The 19,330-nt window shown below is 40.0% G+C and overlaps 4 protein-coding genes across 5 annotated transcripts; 2 read left to right on the top strand and 2 right to left on the bottom strand.

Moving 5' to 3' along the window:
• The first annotated feature begins 2,990 nt into the window (after positions 1-2,990).
• Positions 2,991-5,076, top strand: LOC145906793 (leucine-rich repeat and WD repeat-containing protein 1-like). The gene has a single exon (XM_082994246.1). It carries the CDS (start codon positions 3,037-3,039, stop codon positions 4,951-4,953), a length of 1,917 nt encoding a protein of 638 aa, XP_082850372.1. The 5' UTR covers positions 2,991-3,036; the 3' UTR covers positions 4,954-5,076.
• A 542-nt stretch (positions 5,077-5,618) lies between these two features.
• LOC145891488 (uncharacterized) lies at positions 5,619-8,798 on the top strand. Its single transcript, XM_082981932.1, has 4 exons — positions 5,619-5,751; positions 5,953-6,022; positions 6,536-8,387; positions 8,443-8,798. Exons 1-4 carry the CDS (start codon positions 5,619-5,621, stop codon positions 8,677-8,679), a joined length of 2,292 nt encoding a protein of 763 aa, XP_082838058.1. The 3' UTR covers positions 8,680-8,798.
• LOC145900946 (uncharacterized) lies at positions 8,708-11,163 on the bottom strand. Of its 2 annotated transcripts, XM_082988896.1 has the most exons (9): positions 11,036-11,163; positions 10,810-10,903; positions 10,582-10,753; positions 10,381-10,522; positions 10,202-10,320; positions 10,095-10,148; positions 9,081-10,033; positions 8,968-9,022; positions 8,708-8,884 (listed from the first exon to the last, which is right to left on the bottom strand). In XM_082988896.1, exons 2-9 carry the CDS (start codon positions 10,877-10,879, stop codon positions 8,803-8,805), a joined length of 1,647 nt encoding a protein of 548 aa, XP_082845022.1. In that variant the 5' UTR covers positions 10,880-10,903; positions 11,036-11,163; the 3' UTR covers positions 8,708-8,802. The 2 variants fall into 2 exon arrangements, with proteins under 2 accessions (XP_082845022.1, XP_082845021.1); XM_082988895.1 differs by lacking the exon at positions 11,036-11,163 and having other exon boundaries at positions 10,810-11,010.
• Positions 11,164-12,802: 1,639 nt separating this feature from the next.
• LOC145902756 (N-acetyl-D-glucosamine kinase-like) lies at positions 12,803-16,058 on the bottom strand. Its single transcript, XM_082990859.1, has 9 exons — positions 15,910-16,058; positions 15,283-15,367; positions 15,063-15,161; positions 14,863-15,004; positions 14,540-14,763; positions 14,392-14,482; positions 14,240-14,331; positions 13,375-13,453; positions 12,803-13,244 (listed from the first exon to the last, which is right to left on the bottom strand). The coding sequence occupies exons 1-9, from the start codon at positions 15,933-15,935 to the stop codon at positions 13,072-13,074; spliced, it is 1,011 nt and encodes a 336-aa protein (XP_082846985.1). The 5' UTR covers positions 15,936-16,058; the 3' UTR covers positions 12,803-13,071.
• Positions 16,059-19,330: the final 3,272 nt, after the last annotated feature.

Below are 19,330 nucleotides of genomic sequence, written 5' to 3'. Positions count from 1 at the left end.
CTAACCCTAACCCTAACCCTAACCGCCTAACCCTAACCCTAACCCTAACGCCTAACCCTAACCCTAACCCTAACCCTAACCCCTAACCCTAACCCTAACCCTACCCTAACCCTAACCCTAACCCTAACCCTAACCCTAACCCTAACCCTAACCCTAACCCTAACCCTAACCCTAACCCTAACCCTAACCCTAACCCTAACCCTAACCCTAACCCTAACCCTAACCCTAACCCTAACCCTAACCCTAACCCTAACCCTAACCCTAACCCTAACCCTAACCCTAACCCTAACCCTAACCCTAACCCTAACCCTAACCCTAACCCTAACCCTAACCCTAACCCTAACCCTAACCCTAACCCTAACCCTAACCCTAACCCTAACCCTAACCCTAACCCTAACCCTAACCCTAACCCTAACCCTAACCCTAACCCTAACCCTAACCCTAACCCTAACCCTAACCCTAACCCTAACCCTAACCCTAACCCTAACCCTAACCCTAACCCTAACCCTAACCCTAACCCTAACCCTAACCCTAACCCTAACCCTAACCCTAACCCTAACCCTAACCCTAACCCTAACCCTAACCCTAACCCTAACCCTAACCCTAACCCTAACCCTAACCCTAACCCTAACCCTAACCCTAACCCTAACCCTAACCCTAACCCTAACCCTAACCCTAACCCTAACCCTAACCCTAACCCTAACCCTAACCCTAACCCTAACCCTAACCCTAACCCTAACCCTAACCCTAACCCTAACCCTAACCCTAACCCTAACCCTAACCCTAACCCTAACCCTAACCCTAACCCTAACCCTAACCCTAACCCTAACCCTAACCCTAACCCTAACCCTAACCCTAACCCTAACCCTAACCCTAACCCTAACCCTAACCCTAACCCTAACCCTAACCCTAACCCTAACCCTAACCCTAACCCTAACCCTAACCCTAACCCTAACCCTAACCCTAACCCTAACCCTAACCCTAACCCTAACCCTAACCCTAACCCTAACCCTAACCCTAACCCTAACCCTAACCCTAACCCTAACCCTAACCCTAACCCTAACCCTAACCCTAACCCTAACCCTAACCCTAACCCTAACCCTAACCCTAACCCTAACCCTAACCCTAACCCTAACCCTAACCCTAACCCTAACCCTAACCCTAACCCTAACCCTAACCCTAACCCTAACCCTAACCCTAACCCTAACCCTAACCCTAACCCTAACCCTAACCCTAACCCTAACCCTAACCCTAACCCTAACCCTAACCCTAACCCTAACCCTAACCCTAACCCTAACCCTAACCCTAACCCTAACCCTAACCCTAACCCTAACCCTAACCCTAACCCTAACCCTAACCCTAACCCTAACCCTAACCCTAACCCTAACCCTAACCCTAACCCTAACCCTAACCCTAACCCTAACCCTAACCCTAACCCTAACCCTAACCCTAACCCTAACCCTAACCCTAACCCTAACCCTAACCCTAACCCTAACCCTAACCCTAACCCTAACCCTAACCCTAACCCTAACCCTAACCCTAACCCTAACCCTAACCCTAACCCTAACCCTAACCCTAACCCTAACCCTAACCCTAACCCTAACCCTAACCCTAACCCTAACCCTAACCCTAACCCTAACCCTAACCCTAACCCTAACCCTAACCCTAACCCTAACCCTAACCCTAACCCTAACCCTAACCCTAACCCTAACCCTAACCCTAACCCTAACCCTAACCCTAACCCTAACCCTAACCCTAACCCTAACCCTAACCCTAACCCTAACCCTAACCCTAACCCTAACCCTAACCCTAACCCTAACCCTAACCCTAACCCTAACCCTAACCCTAACCCTAACCCTAACCCTAACCCTAACCCTAACCCTAACCCTAACCCTAACCCTAACCCTAACCCTAACCCTAACCCTAACCCTAACCCTAACCCTAACCCTAACCCTAACCCTAACCCTAACCCTAACCCTAACCCTAACCCTAACCCTAACCCTAACCCTAACCCTAACCCTAACCCTAACCCTAACCCTAACCCTAACCCTAACCCTAACCCTAACCCTAACCCTAACCCTAACCCTAACCCTAACCCTAACCCTAACCCTAACCCTAACCCTAACCCTAACCCTAACCCTAACCCTAACCCTAACCCTAACCCTAACCCTAACCCTAACCCTAACCCTAACCCTAACCCTAACCCTAACCCTAACCCTAACCCTAACCCTAACCCTAACCCTAACCCTAACCCTAACCCTAACCCTAACCCTAACCCTAACCCTAACCCTAACCCTAACCCTAACCCTAACCCTAACCCTAACCCTAACCCTAACCCTAACCCTAACCCTAACCCTAACCCTAACCCTAACCCTAACCCTAACCCTAACCCTAACCCTAACCCTAACCCTAACCCTAACCCTAACCCTAACCCTAACCCTAACCCTAACCCTAACCCTAACCCTAACCCTAACCCTAACCCTAACCCTAACCCCTAACCCTAACCCTAACCCTAACCCTAACCCTAACCCTAACCCTAACCCTAACCCTAACCCTAACCCTAACCCTAACCCTAACCCTAACCCTAACCCTAACCCTAACCCTAACCCTAACCCTAACCCTAACCCTATTCGGGTTGTTATGATAATCTTAATTTTAGTAAATTAATTAATATATGTCATGTTCATGCTATTTGTTCGCAACATGACATTTTAAAGATGCATAACGTGGTATTGTGCAGTCTAGTGTTTATGTCAACATAAACGTGTGGTATTTTGTACAAATGACAAAATTTGTTGTTACAAAATTGCAGCACATCTTGTGAAATGAAAATGCAGCAGTGTTGTTTTCTTTTCTGAGTCGTAAGTGTGTTCTTTGGCAAAAAAAGCCAGTTAACAAAGATTGAACGTGGATTACTCTTTTTCAAGCTACTTTGTAAAGCGGCAAAGGAGTTTACGTTTAAAGTTTGTCAATTGGCGGGAGTTCGTAGACTTTGCAAATCTCGTGGTATTGTAACGTGTAATTTTTGTCCTGATAATGTCTTCAAAACCAAATTGGGAGCAAAAACTGGATAAGGATTACTTGTTGTCGATTAGTTTTTGCCAAAAGCTTTCCCAAATTGAAGAACTGAATCTAACCAATTTGGGATTATACGATACCGACTTGCTTCCAGATGTTTTTAACTGTTTGACGTCACTGGTTGAATTAAACCTTTCTGGAAACAGGCTTTCATGCATACCCGATGACATTAAGCTACCCAAACTTCAGTATTTGGACTTGTCTAAAAATTGCATTAAAGCAGTAACTTGGATTAATCAGTTCAAAGAACTTATTGAACTGGACATAGAAGGTAATGTGGCACTTACAATAGATGACAACTACAAGGTCATTTTTTTGCTGGAAAACCTACAATTTATTAATGGAAAGCGAATTGACAATCGTGAAAAGTTTGGTTCGCATTATACTAAAGGACTAATTTTTCAAATGGAAAAATTGTGGAATTCTTTGGAGTTTGGAAAGAAACTAAAACATGTGAGCAGAGAAGTATTAATGGAGCAATTTGTTAAAAAAGCAATTGAAAAAGTTCGACACGGTCCGAATTCCCTGAAGGAATATCGTCACTGGAGGATTAATAGATTGGCGAAAGAGTTTCTGCAGTATAAACTTGTATGCCCAGAGCAAAGCTTTCTACAAACTTTGACAAACAATGTCAGAAGTATTCAGGTTTGTAAACACAAGTCTGATTGCAGCCATGATGGACCCAGCAGTAAAGCTCAGAAATTTGTGGGTGCAGAATGTGATTATTCTGTATCATTTGCCCTGCAATGCCACAGTCAACATTCAGGGAGTAAGGATTTTGCAACACAGATTTGGTGTTGTGAATTTGAACCGAACATAAATAAAAAATCAACAAACATGGTTGCAACATGTGGAGGGGAAAGTATTTGTCTGATTAATTGTGAAACAGGAAAGGTAGAGTCTAAATTTCAGCAACCCAATGAAGAATTCTTTACTCTTGCATGGACGACAATGTATTTTGAAAATAAGTTTAGCAATATTTTGGTTGCTGGTGGTTGTCTAGGTTTCATCCATTTGATCCATCCTGAACAAGATATTTGCTACGGTCGAATAAAAACTCATTCAGCTCCTGTTCAATCCCTGGTTTTTTCTCCGACTGGTCAAACACATCTTTTGTCAGCTGATAGAAGATCAAAAATTTTTTTGTTGGATATTGATGTTCCGACAACCCCGGAGTACAAATTTTCTTGGAAAAAGCTGATAGTTTTTGAAGGTATTCAAGAGACACCATTAAAATTGTTGGTTCCAGATGCAGGACTACACCTTCTTTGTGCTACAGAACATGGTTTATACTGTTGGGAAACAAATGGTTTTACTAACAACTATAGCAATACTGTGAAAACTTTGTGTGAAATAACCTTTCCATTTGTGAATCCAGAAGTACGCATTGTTGATGCACTGTCAATAATGCCCCCCTCTTGGATTGTATCCAAATGTGCACAGCAAGGTGTCATTTTCTTGTGGAATTTTTCATCAGTAAAAACTGACATTTCAAAAGCAATCAAACAAAATAAAAGCACAGTTGCTGTGAAAATAGACTGTGAACTTAAGTGGTCTATGACAAAGCAGTGTTATATAAATTTGGATTGTTGTAAGAAGCATAAGCATGTTGTTGCTGGGGATGAAAAAGGAAATTTGTGGATATACAATGTTGCAAGTTCTATACAGAGAAGGGATTCATCAAAATGTCCCGTGCCACTATCAGTTGTAAATCCAAACCATGTCATCACTTTTCCAGCATGCACGATTAACAGTGGAAAAGTACCGGAGCTTAGAAATGGATCAATCTTCAATGATGTTTGTGTCAGTGAAGATGGAAAATGCATTGTAGCAGTTGCCGATAGCAACCTAGTTGTTATTTACCGGAAGAAATGATTTTTTGTTTAAAAAAGCGAGACAAGCAATTGTCCTCATTGGTCTTGTTGCACCCAAATAACATTGTGTTGTTTTTTAATAATTTTTTGATATTATTTGTATGTACAATTTTTGTACCTTTTACTAAACTACTTTTACATTGATTTTGTGAGTTAAATATTCATTTCGTTTTACTGTGTTTTTAACCATGACTTTCAACTTAATTTGACTACGGAATTTTGTTGTTAATAAAGTATGGTGTGATGTCAGGTTTGTTGTCACCTCGACCCTAACCCCTCAGTTGATTTCGGCTAATTTAACTCAACAGTATTACGAAAATGTTACTGAGGTCACGTTTGACTGTTACCTAATAAAGTTACCCTTTTGAATACAAAATCATCATTTAGCCGAAACCAAAGCGTTATTCTTACGCTTGGACAAAAAAATGTTTTAAACAAACTATTCTTAAATACCTGTAGGAAAGTTCGTTTGTAATCTTCGACGTCACAAACGTGAATTATGACGTGATGGGCGTTAACCGAAAGCGTCATTAGTTTTGAAATTGCGATCACTCCTGTCGCTACAGGTTTGACGCTAAACAAGCTGCGTGGGAACTGATGGTCACAAACGTTTGTGGCTCTAACAGACAATTAGAATGGAATCGATAATTCTAAAATAATGACATAATGGGTGATTGCCAACACATGATTTTCGTGAAGCGGCGCAATAATGACGCTGTTCGAGTTGTACATCGCGGGACAAATAATGATGTAACAATACCATCTGGAAATCTCAAACAAGCAATCTCTATCATAACAGGTCAGAAGGAAAGCTTGATGATTTTGTAACTTCAATATTTGTATAACAGAGGAAGGCAGAAATAAATACATGTGGTTTTGTAAAAAGAAGTTGTGTTACGTTTTAACTATGCGACCACGCCTGTTCCTCCAGGGGCAAAGTGACCGCAGTGCAACTTACAGCAGTTTGAACAAGTAGCAACGTATTATGTTTTGTGTTCAGGAGTTTCTGTAGACAATCAGCTACTGGTAGAAATGGATGATCTTACCCAATACCAAACTTCTGGTGACAAGTAAGTACTTTGGTGTTGCCAGAGCCGCAGAGTTGGTTATTTGCTTTGTTAGAATTACACACGAATTAATGTCCACCATCATTTCGGCCTTAAAAAATATTTGACAACAGAAATATCAACAGACCTTTTACTAAAAGTGGCTTTACTGGATTTTTGTCTAACCACTTTATATATGACCTAAGGGCATTCGTTGCAACACTATGTAACTTAGTACTGACAGTGGTTCGATCGGGCGAAAGTTGCCACTTTGTTGTTTCAATTAGTTTTGTGTTAAGAGCTGATTTACCATTTTATTTGGCCGACTAACATTTGTGAAATATATAAGTGAAAGAGACACCATAGCACCTATTTATGAATTAAAGCTATGGATCGTCGGATAAAAGCTGTCAACTTAAATGAAAAGTATCATGGATTGAGTTACAAACTGATAATCAAAGAACAAACGGTTTACTAGTAACAGAATAATTAATGCAGTCAGTTTAACGAGTTTAAAAATGTTTGATTCCTTATTAGGGATCAAAACAATGGAGAAGACACTAAAGATAATTATGAAGCAACCGACATAGGCAACTTTTACGAAGACTCCACAAGTATACCTTCATCGTCGGATGATGATGACGTCATCAACGATATAGAATCATTTCCTTTAACCACGCCTGGTTGTCGGGTAATTCCCCCAAAGGACGCAGCTGCCTTCATTGCGTCATCGATTGGTGACGATTTCCAATTTTACAAAACTGATGAAATTCTGCAAGTATTATTGGAAAACAGTAGTGTGACGTCACAAAGCCTTTCTAGTAAATCGAGCAGCACAGAAAGATCGGCCAGCGACAAAAGAGATCACTTTTTGCAAACAGTTGAATCCCTTGTTAAACACTTCGATCGGAACAATAAAGAGTCTTTCAAGCGCTTTCAACTTCGCCGCGTAATTGACACGTCACAGTTAAAAGAAACAGAGACACAAACAAGCACGCCGGATAATTGTGACATCACAATGAGTGACACCGCGAGCCCGAAGGATTTACTTCCAACTGAAAGTTCGAACGGGTATTGTTATGAGTTCAATTGTGAAAACAAGTCTTTGACATCATCAGAAGATAACGACGACACAGAAAGAGGGGATTGCCCGCAACCAGACCGGTTGGAAACCAAAGAAAAAACGGATACAGACGCTGATGACCACAATATACCACAAGTTACCGAAGAGATCCACAAAGCTGATAAGATAGAACCAGTAAATGAAAATAAATGTAACAAATTTGACCCACGTTCGTTGGACGGCATTCTGTCTGTTGATATCCAAGCTTTGGTGGATAAGAACATGAAAATAATTCAAACCAGGTCGCATGATATGTCTGACGTTGCTCAATTGTACCAGAAATCACTGGAAAATGTTTATCAAGCAAAAGGCAACGTCTCCACAACCTCATCAGTTGTCAGATCGATATCCCCGCCTGATGACGTCATTATTACGTCACGACCACGTTGTTCTGGAATGCACGATGCTTCACTAGATGTTAGAATGCCGACTGTTGGTAAACCTCTATATGGAATTACCCATAATACACTTCGCGCACCACCGATGCCCAGACCGATGATGGTTCCTGGTTTTCGAAATCCACAATTTTACCCACGAATGCTCCCTCAATTTTACCGTCACCCACAGTTTGCAAGACCACCTAACCCCTACATGATGTTACCAAGGCATAGAGCCCCACTTATGCCCAGGGGATTTCCCCATCCTCACCATCGTATGTTGGATCAGAAAATGATTCATGGCTTCCGTGATTTTTCGATGAACGATCCGTATGATGATAGTGATGACTACAGCACTTCTTCTTCGGATGAATATCTCGATCACGAACCTTACGATGCTAGTGAATCAACCCAACGTATCACGTCAGGTTTTCATCCACAATCTCGTGAGCAGCGTGAATACATTGATGAGAGAACCTCAGGTGAAATCTTCCAACATCGTTCGCGTGATGAAGATTACGCATCTTTCCATAGAGGTGAAAGGTCAAGTTCATCTTATGTTGATGACGTATTACCAAAACAACGAAGTTCGAGTCAACTTTACAATGCGACGCGTTCTACAAGCTATGGAACGTTTGTTGCCGAGTTCGCCCAAAAGCTAAAACAGCCACAGCTCTGCCACAGAGATCATAAATTCTTGTGTGACGTCATGAAGTTAATTCATCATTTATTACCCATCATGCAATGGAAAGATGCGGTTGAGATGTTTAAAACCGCCACTTCAAAGTATGAGATGATTTCCCGCAGTCGCAACTCGGCCGCTGGTAAAGAATGCCAAACATCGAAGTTGCTGAGAATGTTGGTTAACTGCGTCATACCGGATTCGAGGGTAAGAAACAAGTTTCATGGTTTCCATGGACAACAATATTACATTATTTTTACAGGCGACACCATCCCTTGCATCAACTTCCACCAAGTTGAAATGTGAGGAAGAAGTTGCTCGTCTTATCTATGATGGTGACATTGATTTTGAGTATGTTGAAAGCAAGGTGTTATTGTGTAAGTCTTGGAATGAAAGGGGCGTTTGCTCACATAGATGTACTTTCCTTCACTATTGCATCATTTGCGCTGAAAGAGATGAAACAACAGCCAGGCATCCTATGCTAGAATGTCCCTTGTAACTTTATACAAGTGCACACGGCCTTTTGTCGAAACAGTTTATTTTCAAGTGCGAATACATAAGCATCTACTACAAGCGTGGTAAAATAGTGCATCGCAAAATTGTACATTTGGAAGCAACCACATTAGAGGTTTTGTTTGCATCCAAAGGCATTCGTCCATTTGGTAAATTCGATTTTCCATATTTCAAACGATGTTCTCCATTCTCTGAAAAGGGATAATCAAATAAAAAGCCAAATGTTTGGAAATACTGCATGCAAATGCATGTGAACTGAATGGTTCAAATTTACCTCAAAGATAGCTCTGGTTGACAAGGTGATTGTTCCGTGGTTGGAGGCGACGTTTCTGCACAAAATGAATTTTCCCGCAATAGAAATTAAATCAACTTTCATCATCTACTTACCTTCCATTGTGGAAGTAAACACCGGGCTTGCTGTTGTTGCCATTGGGTCCAATGTTGTGCTGTCAGGGGTCATGGGTTGAGATGGGGTCATGGGTTGAGATGGGGTCGAGGGTTGAGATGGGGTCATGGGTTGAGATGGGGTCATGGGTTGAGATGGGGTCGAGGGTTGAGATGGGGTCATGGGTTGAGATGGGGTCGAGGGTTGAGATGGGGTCGAGGGTTGAGATGGGGTCGAAGATTGAGATGGGGGCGAAGATTGAGATGGGGTCGAGGGTTGAGGTGGGGTCGAGGGTTGAGGTGGGGTCGAGGGTTGAGGTGGGGTCGAGGGTTGAGATGGGGTCGAAGATTGAGATGGGGTCATGGGTTGAGGTGGGGTCGAGGGTTGAGGTGGGGTCGAGGGTTGAGATGGGGTCGAAGATTGAGATGGGGGCGAAGATTGAGATGGGGTCGAGGGTTGAGATGGGGTCGAGGGTTGAGGTGGGGTCGAAGATTGAGATGGGGTCAGGGGTTGAGGTGGGGTCGAGGGTTGAGATAGGGTCGAGGGTTGAGGTGGGGTCGAAGATTGAGATGTGGTCGAGGGTTGAGATGGGGTCGAGGGTTGAGATGGGGTCGAGGGTTGAGATGGGGTCGAGGGTTGAGATGGGGTCGAGGGTTGAGGTGGGGTCGAAGATTGAGATGGGGTTAGGGGTTGAGATGGGGTCGAGGGTTGAGATAGGGTCGAGGGTTGAGGTGGGGTCGAAGATTGAGATGGGGTCGAGGGTTGAGATGGGGTCGAGGGTTGAGATGGGGTTTCAGATGCGGTCGGGGGTTGAGTTGTAGGAATGGCGTCGCCCCTTGCAGTGTTCGCGCAAAGTCCACTGACGCAAACATCACCCGAGGATTCACATATCGAGCATGGGGTGGAAGAAGTTTGATAAGGGGCCCCAATTTGACCAATTGATGAGTCGATGACGCTGTTCACAAATCAGCTATTGGTAAATTTGTTGCTTACAAGTGATATATATTTTTACGTACTTGCCGGCTGGTCCGTAATTACATGAAACTAGAAGGCTGTCAGTGTTGTTGTCTCTGCAAAATTATTCCTGATGAATTTCGTCAACATAATTTATCCTTTAACTTACCTGGAGCAAAACGCTGCCGCACAGCCTACTTTATATGACGATGCCCAAACCATTTGAGTGTAATGGCCGCATTGTTTACCTGATGCGCAAGTCAAAGTAGGATAATCAAAGTACATCATCTAAACCCGGAATAGATTGTTTTTAGTGTTGTGGATTTTTTTGGCTTAGTAAACGATTACCTCGTTTGCCCACGCGTCGCTGGCACCAACTACACCCTTATCTTGGAAGGAATCTTTTTGAATTATAAACAGTGCTAAATTTTCGCCTATGGACGGAAACTCAGAGGTCTGGCCACCAACCGTGTGCTCGAAGCGACAGTTTCTGTGACAATAAATTGTTGTAAACACAGCATGCAGCATTGGAACTTGGTGTTAATTCACCTAACGTGGTTTGTGGCGAAATCTTGGAGTCCATTGTTCCATGTCATAGCTTTCATATCACCAGATGAAACATTCGAACGAACCATATTATGTTTCCCGACAATCGCATTCTTAAAAGCTTCCGTCATCACAACCTCACGGATCAAGTTTTCTGGATTTCGTTTTTTTCTCTCTACAAAAATCTTTGATTGAAATATCGGTACTTAATAAGATTACAGCATTCGTTACCTTTTGGTGATTTTCCGCCTTGCACGTGGACGAAAACAGACAAACACAAGAGAAAGACAAAGGCTTTCATTTTTCTGCGTTGCTTGACTTTAAACTAATAAAATATAATAATTTGTGAATAGCGTGAAACCCAAAAATCCAAATTCTGGCAACTCCAGCTCTACATCTGCATACGTAGAAGTGACAAGGAACACCTGCAGAATGGCCAATTTCTGTCAAATATCACCTTTTTTCCACCTTTTTTTGTTCAGGACACGGGGTTTATCGTCGACCACAGGTGGCTGTTATGGCAACAACGGCGCCTTCCTTACATGTACTGACGTTGTGATTCGCTTCAAATGATTTTGTTTGAACTTCAAAAAGGAAACGAAGCCTTTACCAGAAAAAAAATACGATTTTAAAAAACAAAAAATATTTACAAATAACTTTGTTGTCAATCATTTGTTGGGTTTAGAGCATTTGTGCTGTTACCACAACCACACATTGTGTGATTTTGCGTTGCCATGTAAACCTATAAGCTTTTTCCTAACCACAGAAATTAATGTTTTGTGACAATGCGTTTCTCACAATATAAGTTAAACGAGGCGAAACCGAACTGCGTGAGCTTTATTAGGAACGACCTTTAGTAAATGGTTACTGAAAATGCGTTGGAACCGAAGCAAGGCATTCTTCCCTTTGCTGTGCCACTGTATTTGTGGTTAACCTTTGTGCTGCGATGCGGAAAAACACAGATAATTGTTCTCGCTTCACTGAGTGTGAGCTTTGTAATGTTGCGAGTCGCTAGGAAGGGAGACCTTGCCAACGGGTTGGATCCTCACAGAGACTCTGTTGTGGTATCAACAATCGCTAATGTTTATTTTCGCTTAGTAGACACATTTTAAGGAAGTAACGTTTCTTTTAAGCCCCACTTTGATAAACTGATCTTCCAATAAGTTAATTCCGCAAGCAACAAATAAAAAATCTATATCGGCGAAAATAAGATTTATTCATCTCACTAAAACTGGGAGAGATCCTTTTTACCTGGAAAGCATCCAAATTTCAATGCCTAATGGGTTACAACAGACCATAAGAGCTAGCAATGTGAATGCACATGACAGTAGCCTATTTCAAAATATGAAGCTATGGAAACTATGTGATTGTTTGAATACCAGTTTCGAAGCGTTTTGTATTATTTAATGCAAACCGTAGACTGTCGGGTAACACGGTTGCGCCAATCACGTGTGCAACTTCTATCACGTGTGCAACTTCCAAAACTATAACCACTGCCGAGGGATTGGACGAACGGTTTAGTTTACGGTTTAAGTGTTCAACCATAAGCATAAAATGACCATTGATGTACATAACTGATATGTGTAAACTTCATTAACATTGGGCGCATTTGGGCATGTTGTTTTTGCAGAAATTGGCGCTTTTGGGCGTGTTGACACTTAAAATTTGGCGCTTTTGGTGAAAAAAATCTGGCAACACTGTGTCTACGATTTATTCTATTTTTGAGTGGCAACTGTGTGGACGAAAGTTTTATGTATGAAACACCTTGAAAGTTTTATGTATGAAACACCTTGAAAGCTTTTTTTGTATAAAACACCTTGAAAGTTTTATGTATGAAACACCTTGAAAGTTTTATGTATGAAACACCTTGAAAGTTTTTTTTGTATGAAACACCTTGAAAGTTTTATGTATGAAACACCTTGAAAGTTTTATGTATGAAACGCCTTGAAAGTTTTATGTATGAAACACCTTGAAAGTTTTATGTATGAAACACCTTGAAAGTTTTATGTATGAAACACCTTGAAAGTTTTATGTATGAAACACCTTGAAAGTTTTTTTTGTATGAAACACCTTGAAAGTTTTATGTATGAAACACCTGGAGTTCTAAAATAAAACAAAATTTTCATTCAAGACAAAAACATCACAAATTTGATACAATTAAACCATAAAAGGCTAAATTATATGATACTGCCTCGCCTACTAGGACATAAATATTAGAACAAAATTGATGACAAATTTTATTTAAATTAAAATGCAATAAGGCACATATATCGAAAATATGATCACAATTGCACAGAACATTTTAGAAAACCAAAAAGTGACCACAACACCTAGTGGTACGAATCCAACACACCGTCCATACTTCCACACATAAACACTAGGTTTCCTTCAGTTGCCACAGAAAAACTTTAAAATGACAAGGATATAACTCGTGTGATGAAAAAGGCAAATTACAGTACTGCAATCCATATGAACAACATGGTTAAAGACAAATCAAATGTTGATTTTATCAAGTATCTTAAAATTTTTGGTTAAATCCATTGGCACATTAAAGTTGAAATGTTTTATTCCAATAGAAGCAGATCCAATTGCACTGGGCTGTGTCAATTCAACAAGGGTTATTTCTTTTAAATCTGTTCCAGATGATTTCATAGTTTCCACAAAAGCTTAAAAACAATAAGTTCACAATTTTTTTTCGGTAGATAACCATTAATTGTTTTTGAATCTTTCCCATTTAGATCCAGCAAGCAATTTAAGGGAATACTTACGGTCAAAATCTAACAAAGCAACACTTACATTTTCGAAGCAAGTTCCAACTTTTGAACACAGATCCTACACAAACAACATGCAGTCCACCATCTTGTGCTTGCAACAACTAAAACATCATAAATGCTACACATTGTTATGCAATACCAATATTTAATGTAGCTAATATGTTATTAATACATGCACACCATATATTATGGTATAGCTTATATCCCATACATATCAATCCCAATGTGACGTCATAACTAATGTTAACCGTAATTTGGAGGTTCTAAATTTCTGAGAAAATTCCTCTATTTTTTGCTGTTATGGTACAGTACATTGGGGTCAAGCTCAAGAAAGTACGAACGTCCGTGTTGTTTACGCTAATGGAAACAAACACAAACATGAATGATGGTTTGCACAATTGTATTACATTATGGAAAACTCAGATACGAGATTTTGCGGCGATGCATACATCTCCGTACGTTTCTTTTACTTTGGACGAAAAGGCTTGAATAAATATGGTGCCCAAATGGATTAATTGTGTTGTGTGTAATGTGGCCCAGAAAACATACAAAAAATCACATGATGTAGCCCGGTAGGCCTCTGCACGTTTTTGCAATGTGTTTAAACACGAAAGTAATCTTATTTTTGTTCTGCAGCGCAAAAAATTATTTACAATGAGTAAAGTGCATGCTATTGCAACTAAGAGAGCACTTTTGTCCCAGTCTCTTGAAGTTACGCAAATAAAAATGGCACTTGTTTCGTAAAGTTGCAACATGTTTGGTAACAATGGCAAATTTAAGCACAACAATCTAATGCACTTGACGACAGATTTCAGACATACCCCCTCCCCCCCTGACTTGGTGCCTCTAAATCCTAGGAAAAAAACAGTGTGTCACAAACATACAACCTTGTCCACAAATGGTGCTAATGCAGTGACATGTTTTGCAAGTTGTCTCCCAGCTTCACTCATAACATGGAGGCATAATTCATCCTTAGCCCCTTTGAAGGGAAAAACAACTATTTTCATCGGACAGGCCTGGGTTTTACAATATTACTAACCTTCTACTGCAATTACTTTACAAAACCCAGCAAAGAAAGACTTTTTGAAGTTGGTGTAAAGGTAATCAAGAAGATCATATTGGTTTTGTATCTGGAAATGAAATGCATAATTGTACACAACTTTTGCTATAAAAACCAACCTGCTTACTTTGAAATATTTGTTCATTGCTTCTTTGACAAACGTTACATCGAATGGAGATTTTTTCATGTTATCTTCATGATCGAACACATATTTTATTGCGCGATGAGCAATCCAATAAGCTGATCCTTCATCCCCAAGCATGTGGCCCCATCCACCACATCTATGAGTGCTTCCATCAGGGTTAACAAGCTGACAGTTTGACCCTGTACCTGATATAAGCACCATGCCACCTGCAACACAATGATCAACAAGTTTGTCACCAACTAGAAACATTATTATTTGTTAATGTTAATTGCTGGAAGTTCTGACTAAAACAAAAGAAAGATTACCATTTGTACAAGCAGTTGCAATTGAACCAAATGTATCAGTTTTTATGATCAAATTTTCACATAAAGCAGGATAAGAATCTTTCAAATATTTCACCATTTTTTTGTTTTGTGCCTCTTGTTCACCACCACTGAGGCAAAGGCCCTTTAAAGCAAAAAACAATTTGTTCTTAAATTAACTTTTTTAAAAAGTAAAAATTTACCAAGGTTTTCAGTTTAATGTTAGGAGAAATTCCTGCACTTTTTTTGCCGGTTACGATCATGTCGTTGACTCTTTTGCAAACCTCCTCAACACCAATTTGCTGAAAAAAAGGCAAAACTATGGATCATCTTATTCTGCGGTACAAAAAATATGCACAAAAGATAAAATGGCATCAAGGTTGATAAAATGTTGGAGTTTATCACATATATAAACGTTCTCACCCAAACATTCGTGTCAGGCCCTTCATTTTGTGACAAGACCTCTCCTTGTTTATTTGTGATTATTAAACTTGAATGTGAACCACCCCTGTAAGAATGTATATGTATGTTGAAAATTTTTGATAAAACACAATACAGGTTTGCAGTATTAACTTGGGTTGTTTTCTACATTATGTCAGTGTCGAAGCCAGCACAGATTGGAAAAACTGTTGTATTTGGTATATATTTCACACTTTTGCGAAAATTTGCCAATATTCCGCAAAAAAATTTGATTAAGATTTGCTATAAGGAACTTTTTGCAGGTCAGCCCAAAATATTGATAGTGGCCAAATATTTTGTGGGATTAAGTGAATAAAAGTTTATAGTAAAAATCAATGTCAATCAGGAATAACTTCGCGAGCTCCAGATTGGAAAATGAAACTTGCTGAGAAGATTTGAAGATGATTGAATAGAGAGCAATAGGATAATGTTTTACGTGAATTAAGGTACTGGCATCAGTTGATTTTTTTGAACGGTTCACCAAAATTCGCCAATGACATTTTTTACAAGCTGAGGTGCGCTTAGGGGGTTGGGGTTTATTTTCAAAATAAAAATTCATCCTGTGGCGTTGGATAAAAAACATACACTTACCCTTCCAAACCACCAAAATACTCCATTTCAACTCTTTTGATTTGATTGTTAAAAAATACAAAAAATCCCAAACCAGAAAACTTGTTGCACTAAAAAAAACTTTCAACGCATACAACTTGGTAGATACTAGTAGAACGTGGGATTGTATATAAATCGGAGCCGCGGTGCGAACGAAACCGGAGTAAACTTGTAAAAACCATAAATTGAAGGCTGTCGGAATTACAATAATGTTTTTGGAATATTGGTAGGAGCATGTGTGGAGTCGAAATTAAGTTAAAATAGCAGCAAATTCTCCTTACTATTTTTGCAAAAAAGGCAGATTTTACTAATTGAAATGAAATTGATGCAACTTTGTTATGCCTGGTAAGCGAAAGCAAACTTTTAAAACGCCTGTCTATGGGAATAAACGACATTATACCCAACAAATTTTTGGGTTCTCAAGGAAAGTACCCAAAACTCAAGGCCATACCTACCCAAATATTTTGGGTATACAGACTACCTATCTATTTTTATAGTGTTGGATTTAAATGTTCCATGTTTGGTTTAATGACTCTCTTGAATGGTCGAAACTTACGGATGAATTCAAATCAAATCAAATCATGTTTATTTTGCGAAAAAAAAGCAACTACGCAAAGAACAATATAAAAGGAAATGAAATGGCATGGGCACCGATAAAACCATAAAGGTTTTTGAGTCAGGCGTTCAAGAGAGCTTAATGTAAATTAACACCTGTAGAGGAACACTGAACTCAAGCTCGCTTCTGAATAGCTGGAAAATACAAGGCGCGGGCAAGAACAATTTCGCCGGAGGCAATTAAGCCCTCAAGAAGATTTCTGACGAGTTTAATGACATGTGGAACTTTCCAATATGCTTGGGGGCCATTAATGGCAAACATGTCATTATTCAAGCAAATGCCGGTTCTTCTTTTTCACACTTAATAAACCACACAATTTCTTGGATATATTTTCATGTTTAGAAGTGAACACAGAATACAATAAGGTAACACATGCTGCATGACGATTCAAAATTCGGGAATAGAAAAGGAGAAAAGAAAGAACCATTAAAGAATATACAGTAAAACACCTCATGCATTTTCAATCAAATCAGCACGTTGTGATGACAGATGCTCTGTATATTGAAGGGTCGCAGTTGGTTTGTCGGAAGATTTTGAAGGTGTAGATGGAATTGCATCACCGCGAACCCAACATCAAACCTGTCCAGAAAGTCCCGGTGAGACAACATGCTGCCTGCAGGTCCTGTCAGAACAAAATGAGACCAAAAGCCATGATCTGAGAGATCGAAAACTATGATCTAGGAGAGATCACATTATGATCTGTTAGACCGAGAACCAAGATCTGTTTATTTGTGGAAACAGTCGCAAATATATAGGGATACATCAAAGACGAGAGAGAAACAAAGAGACAACCGTTGCGACCACGCGACAAAGGGGACTTAGAAGAAGTAGCGCAAGTTGAAAGACGCAACGCAAGCGAGACAACCAGCGATGGCGTCAGAAGGACGGGTGTAAATGTAAAAGAGTAGAAAACAGTTTCAGAAGACCAAGTTAAAACAAAATATTAAAGTGTTTCCAATCATGACAAGCCGAATTCCCTACAATATATAGACATGAACTCGTATGCCTCTCTTTGGCAGGCCTATAAGCTACAAAGCAACAAAATTTCCAAAGCTTGTAAATATATCATCTTGTCTGGTGTTGGATGCCGTTAATTTTGAAATGCTTTCCATATTTTGGCGAAGCATGCTGGAAATGCTTTCCTGAAACAATATGAAAAATATGAGTGACATAAATTACATTTTCACCTAAAAAACACAAACCTGAAAATCCAATCGATCTGAATGTTTCCGTTTCATGCCCTGCCTTGAAGTTGATGGCACATATGTACTTGGTGGGGTTGCTGAATCTTCTTTCACCTACTCAAGGCTCCTCTGCAAACATCATTTGTACCTTTGTTTAAAATAATAAAAACACAAATAAATATATATAAATACCATGTCTTCTAGAACAGGGTCATCTTGTGTAAAATCAAGCACAGGTGTTGATGATCGGGAAAAATTTCCAACCGCCCTGCAAGAAACCATACTTGTTGCAATATATTTATAATTTATACCAAAGTCACTCACATTTTATCCTGCGAAAATTTTAAGGCTTCATATAGTGTTCCCATACTTGCAGGTTTTCAGCAGCAACATCACTCTTTAGTGCATTTTAAATTTTTCGCTTTTCTTTTGCAAAACGGTCTCTTAATAGTGCCTCCAATCTGTTTGGGTGTAAGAATGGAGTTTGAAGACCCGTTATATTTTTTGTTTCCTCGCAAAATAATTCCCTAAGCGCTTTAAATTTTAAAGCCAACATATAGTTCTCAATATGTATCATGCCCGCCCCGCCGTTGTCCAAACTTTTACACAGGGTAACTCTTTTAATTCGTTCCCAAGATGAGCCCCATATAAATTTAATTAAAGTGCATATGACACGGCCATGACAACTTTGCGTAAAACTAAAGGTACATCTACAACAAACATATATCCAAAGTTTCACGGTTCTACGTCAACTAAAAAATGTAAAAAACTGCACGAAAAGTAACGGCGACCAAAAATCGTAAACCTTTTGCGCTAAGGAGAAAATGACATCACATAAGGCACTCGCGTCGAAAAAATGCATTGTATAGATAGGAGAAGGCGCCTTTTTTTGCAGATATCGAATAGTTTCAAACATGGGAGAATCCACAGATTACGTTACCGTAAAGGTCAGGACAGGGTTTTGCATCACACAAAAAATTGTGATTGTGACGTCACGAATCAAAGGCTTATTTGTCCCTAATTAACGGAAGACCATAGGGTATAGCAGAAACGACATAACTGTGAGTGGACAAAACGACAATGCTAAAGTAACGGTTTGTCTCTGTCGTGTTTTCAAAAGTTCATGTATCACGTTAGCGATCATAAATGCTGTAACAACAAGAACACCCTGTCCCAGTAACTGTTTTATTATTACACAACTAAATAGGACATAATAGGTCGAACAGCGGCCATCTGCCTTCAGCTTAAATTAACATCAAAATCCGTTTATTTCACTTGTTTCCTTTTTGTCCCCTGTTTAATGCAATATTATGCTTAAACCGGTTTTACAATGTTTTCCATTCCTACGCATAAGGCTTGCTGCCAGCACTCGCGCACGACCGAAGCGCCTTTTATGACGTCACGCAACAATATCTCGCTTTCGCACGATTTCGTTCGCAGCGGCAAAAGTGCGACTTTGATCAGCTGTATCTCAGAAACCAGTCGTCGTATCAAACTACTTTTTTCGCCAAAAATGTTCTAAAGTTATGAACATCTCTTAGTTTGATTATTAACATGTTTTATTTTTCCGTGTCATATGCACTTTAAGGCTCGGTCGACAGCA

The sequence above is a fragment of the Ascidia mentula genome, chromosome 1 (genome assembly GCF_947561715.1).
Source record: "Ascidia mentula chromosome 1, kaAscMent1.1, whole genome shotgun sequence".
NCBI classification, from domain to species: Eukaryota; Metazoa; Chordata; class Ascidiacea; order Phlebobranchia; family Ascidiidae; genus Ascidia; species Ascidia mentula.
This window is presented reverse-complemented; position numbering and strand designations above follow the sequence as displayed.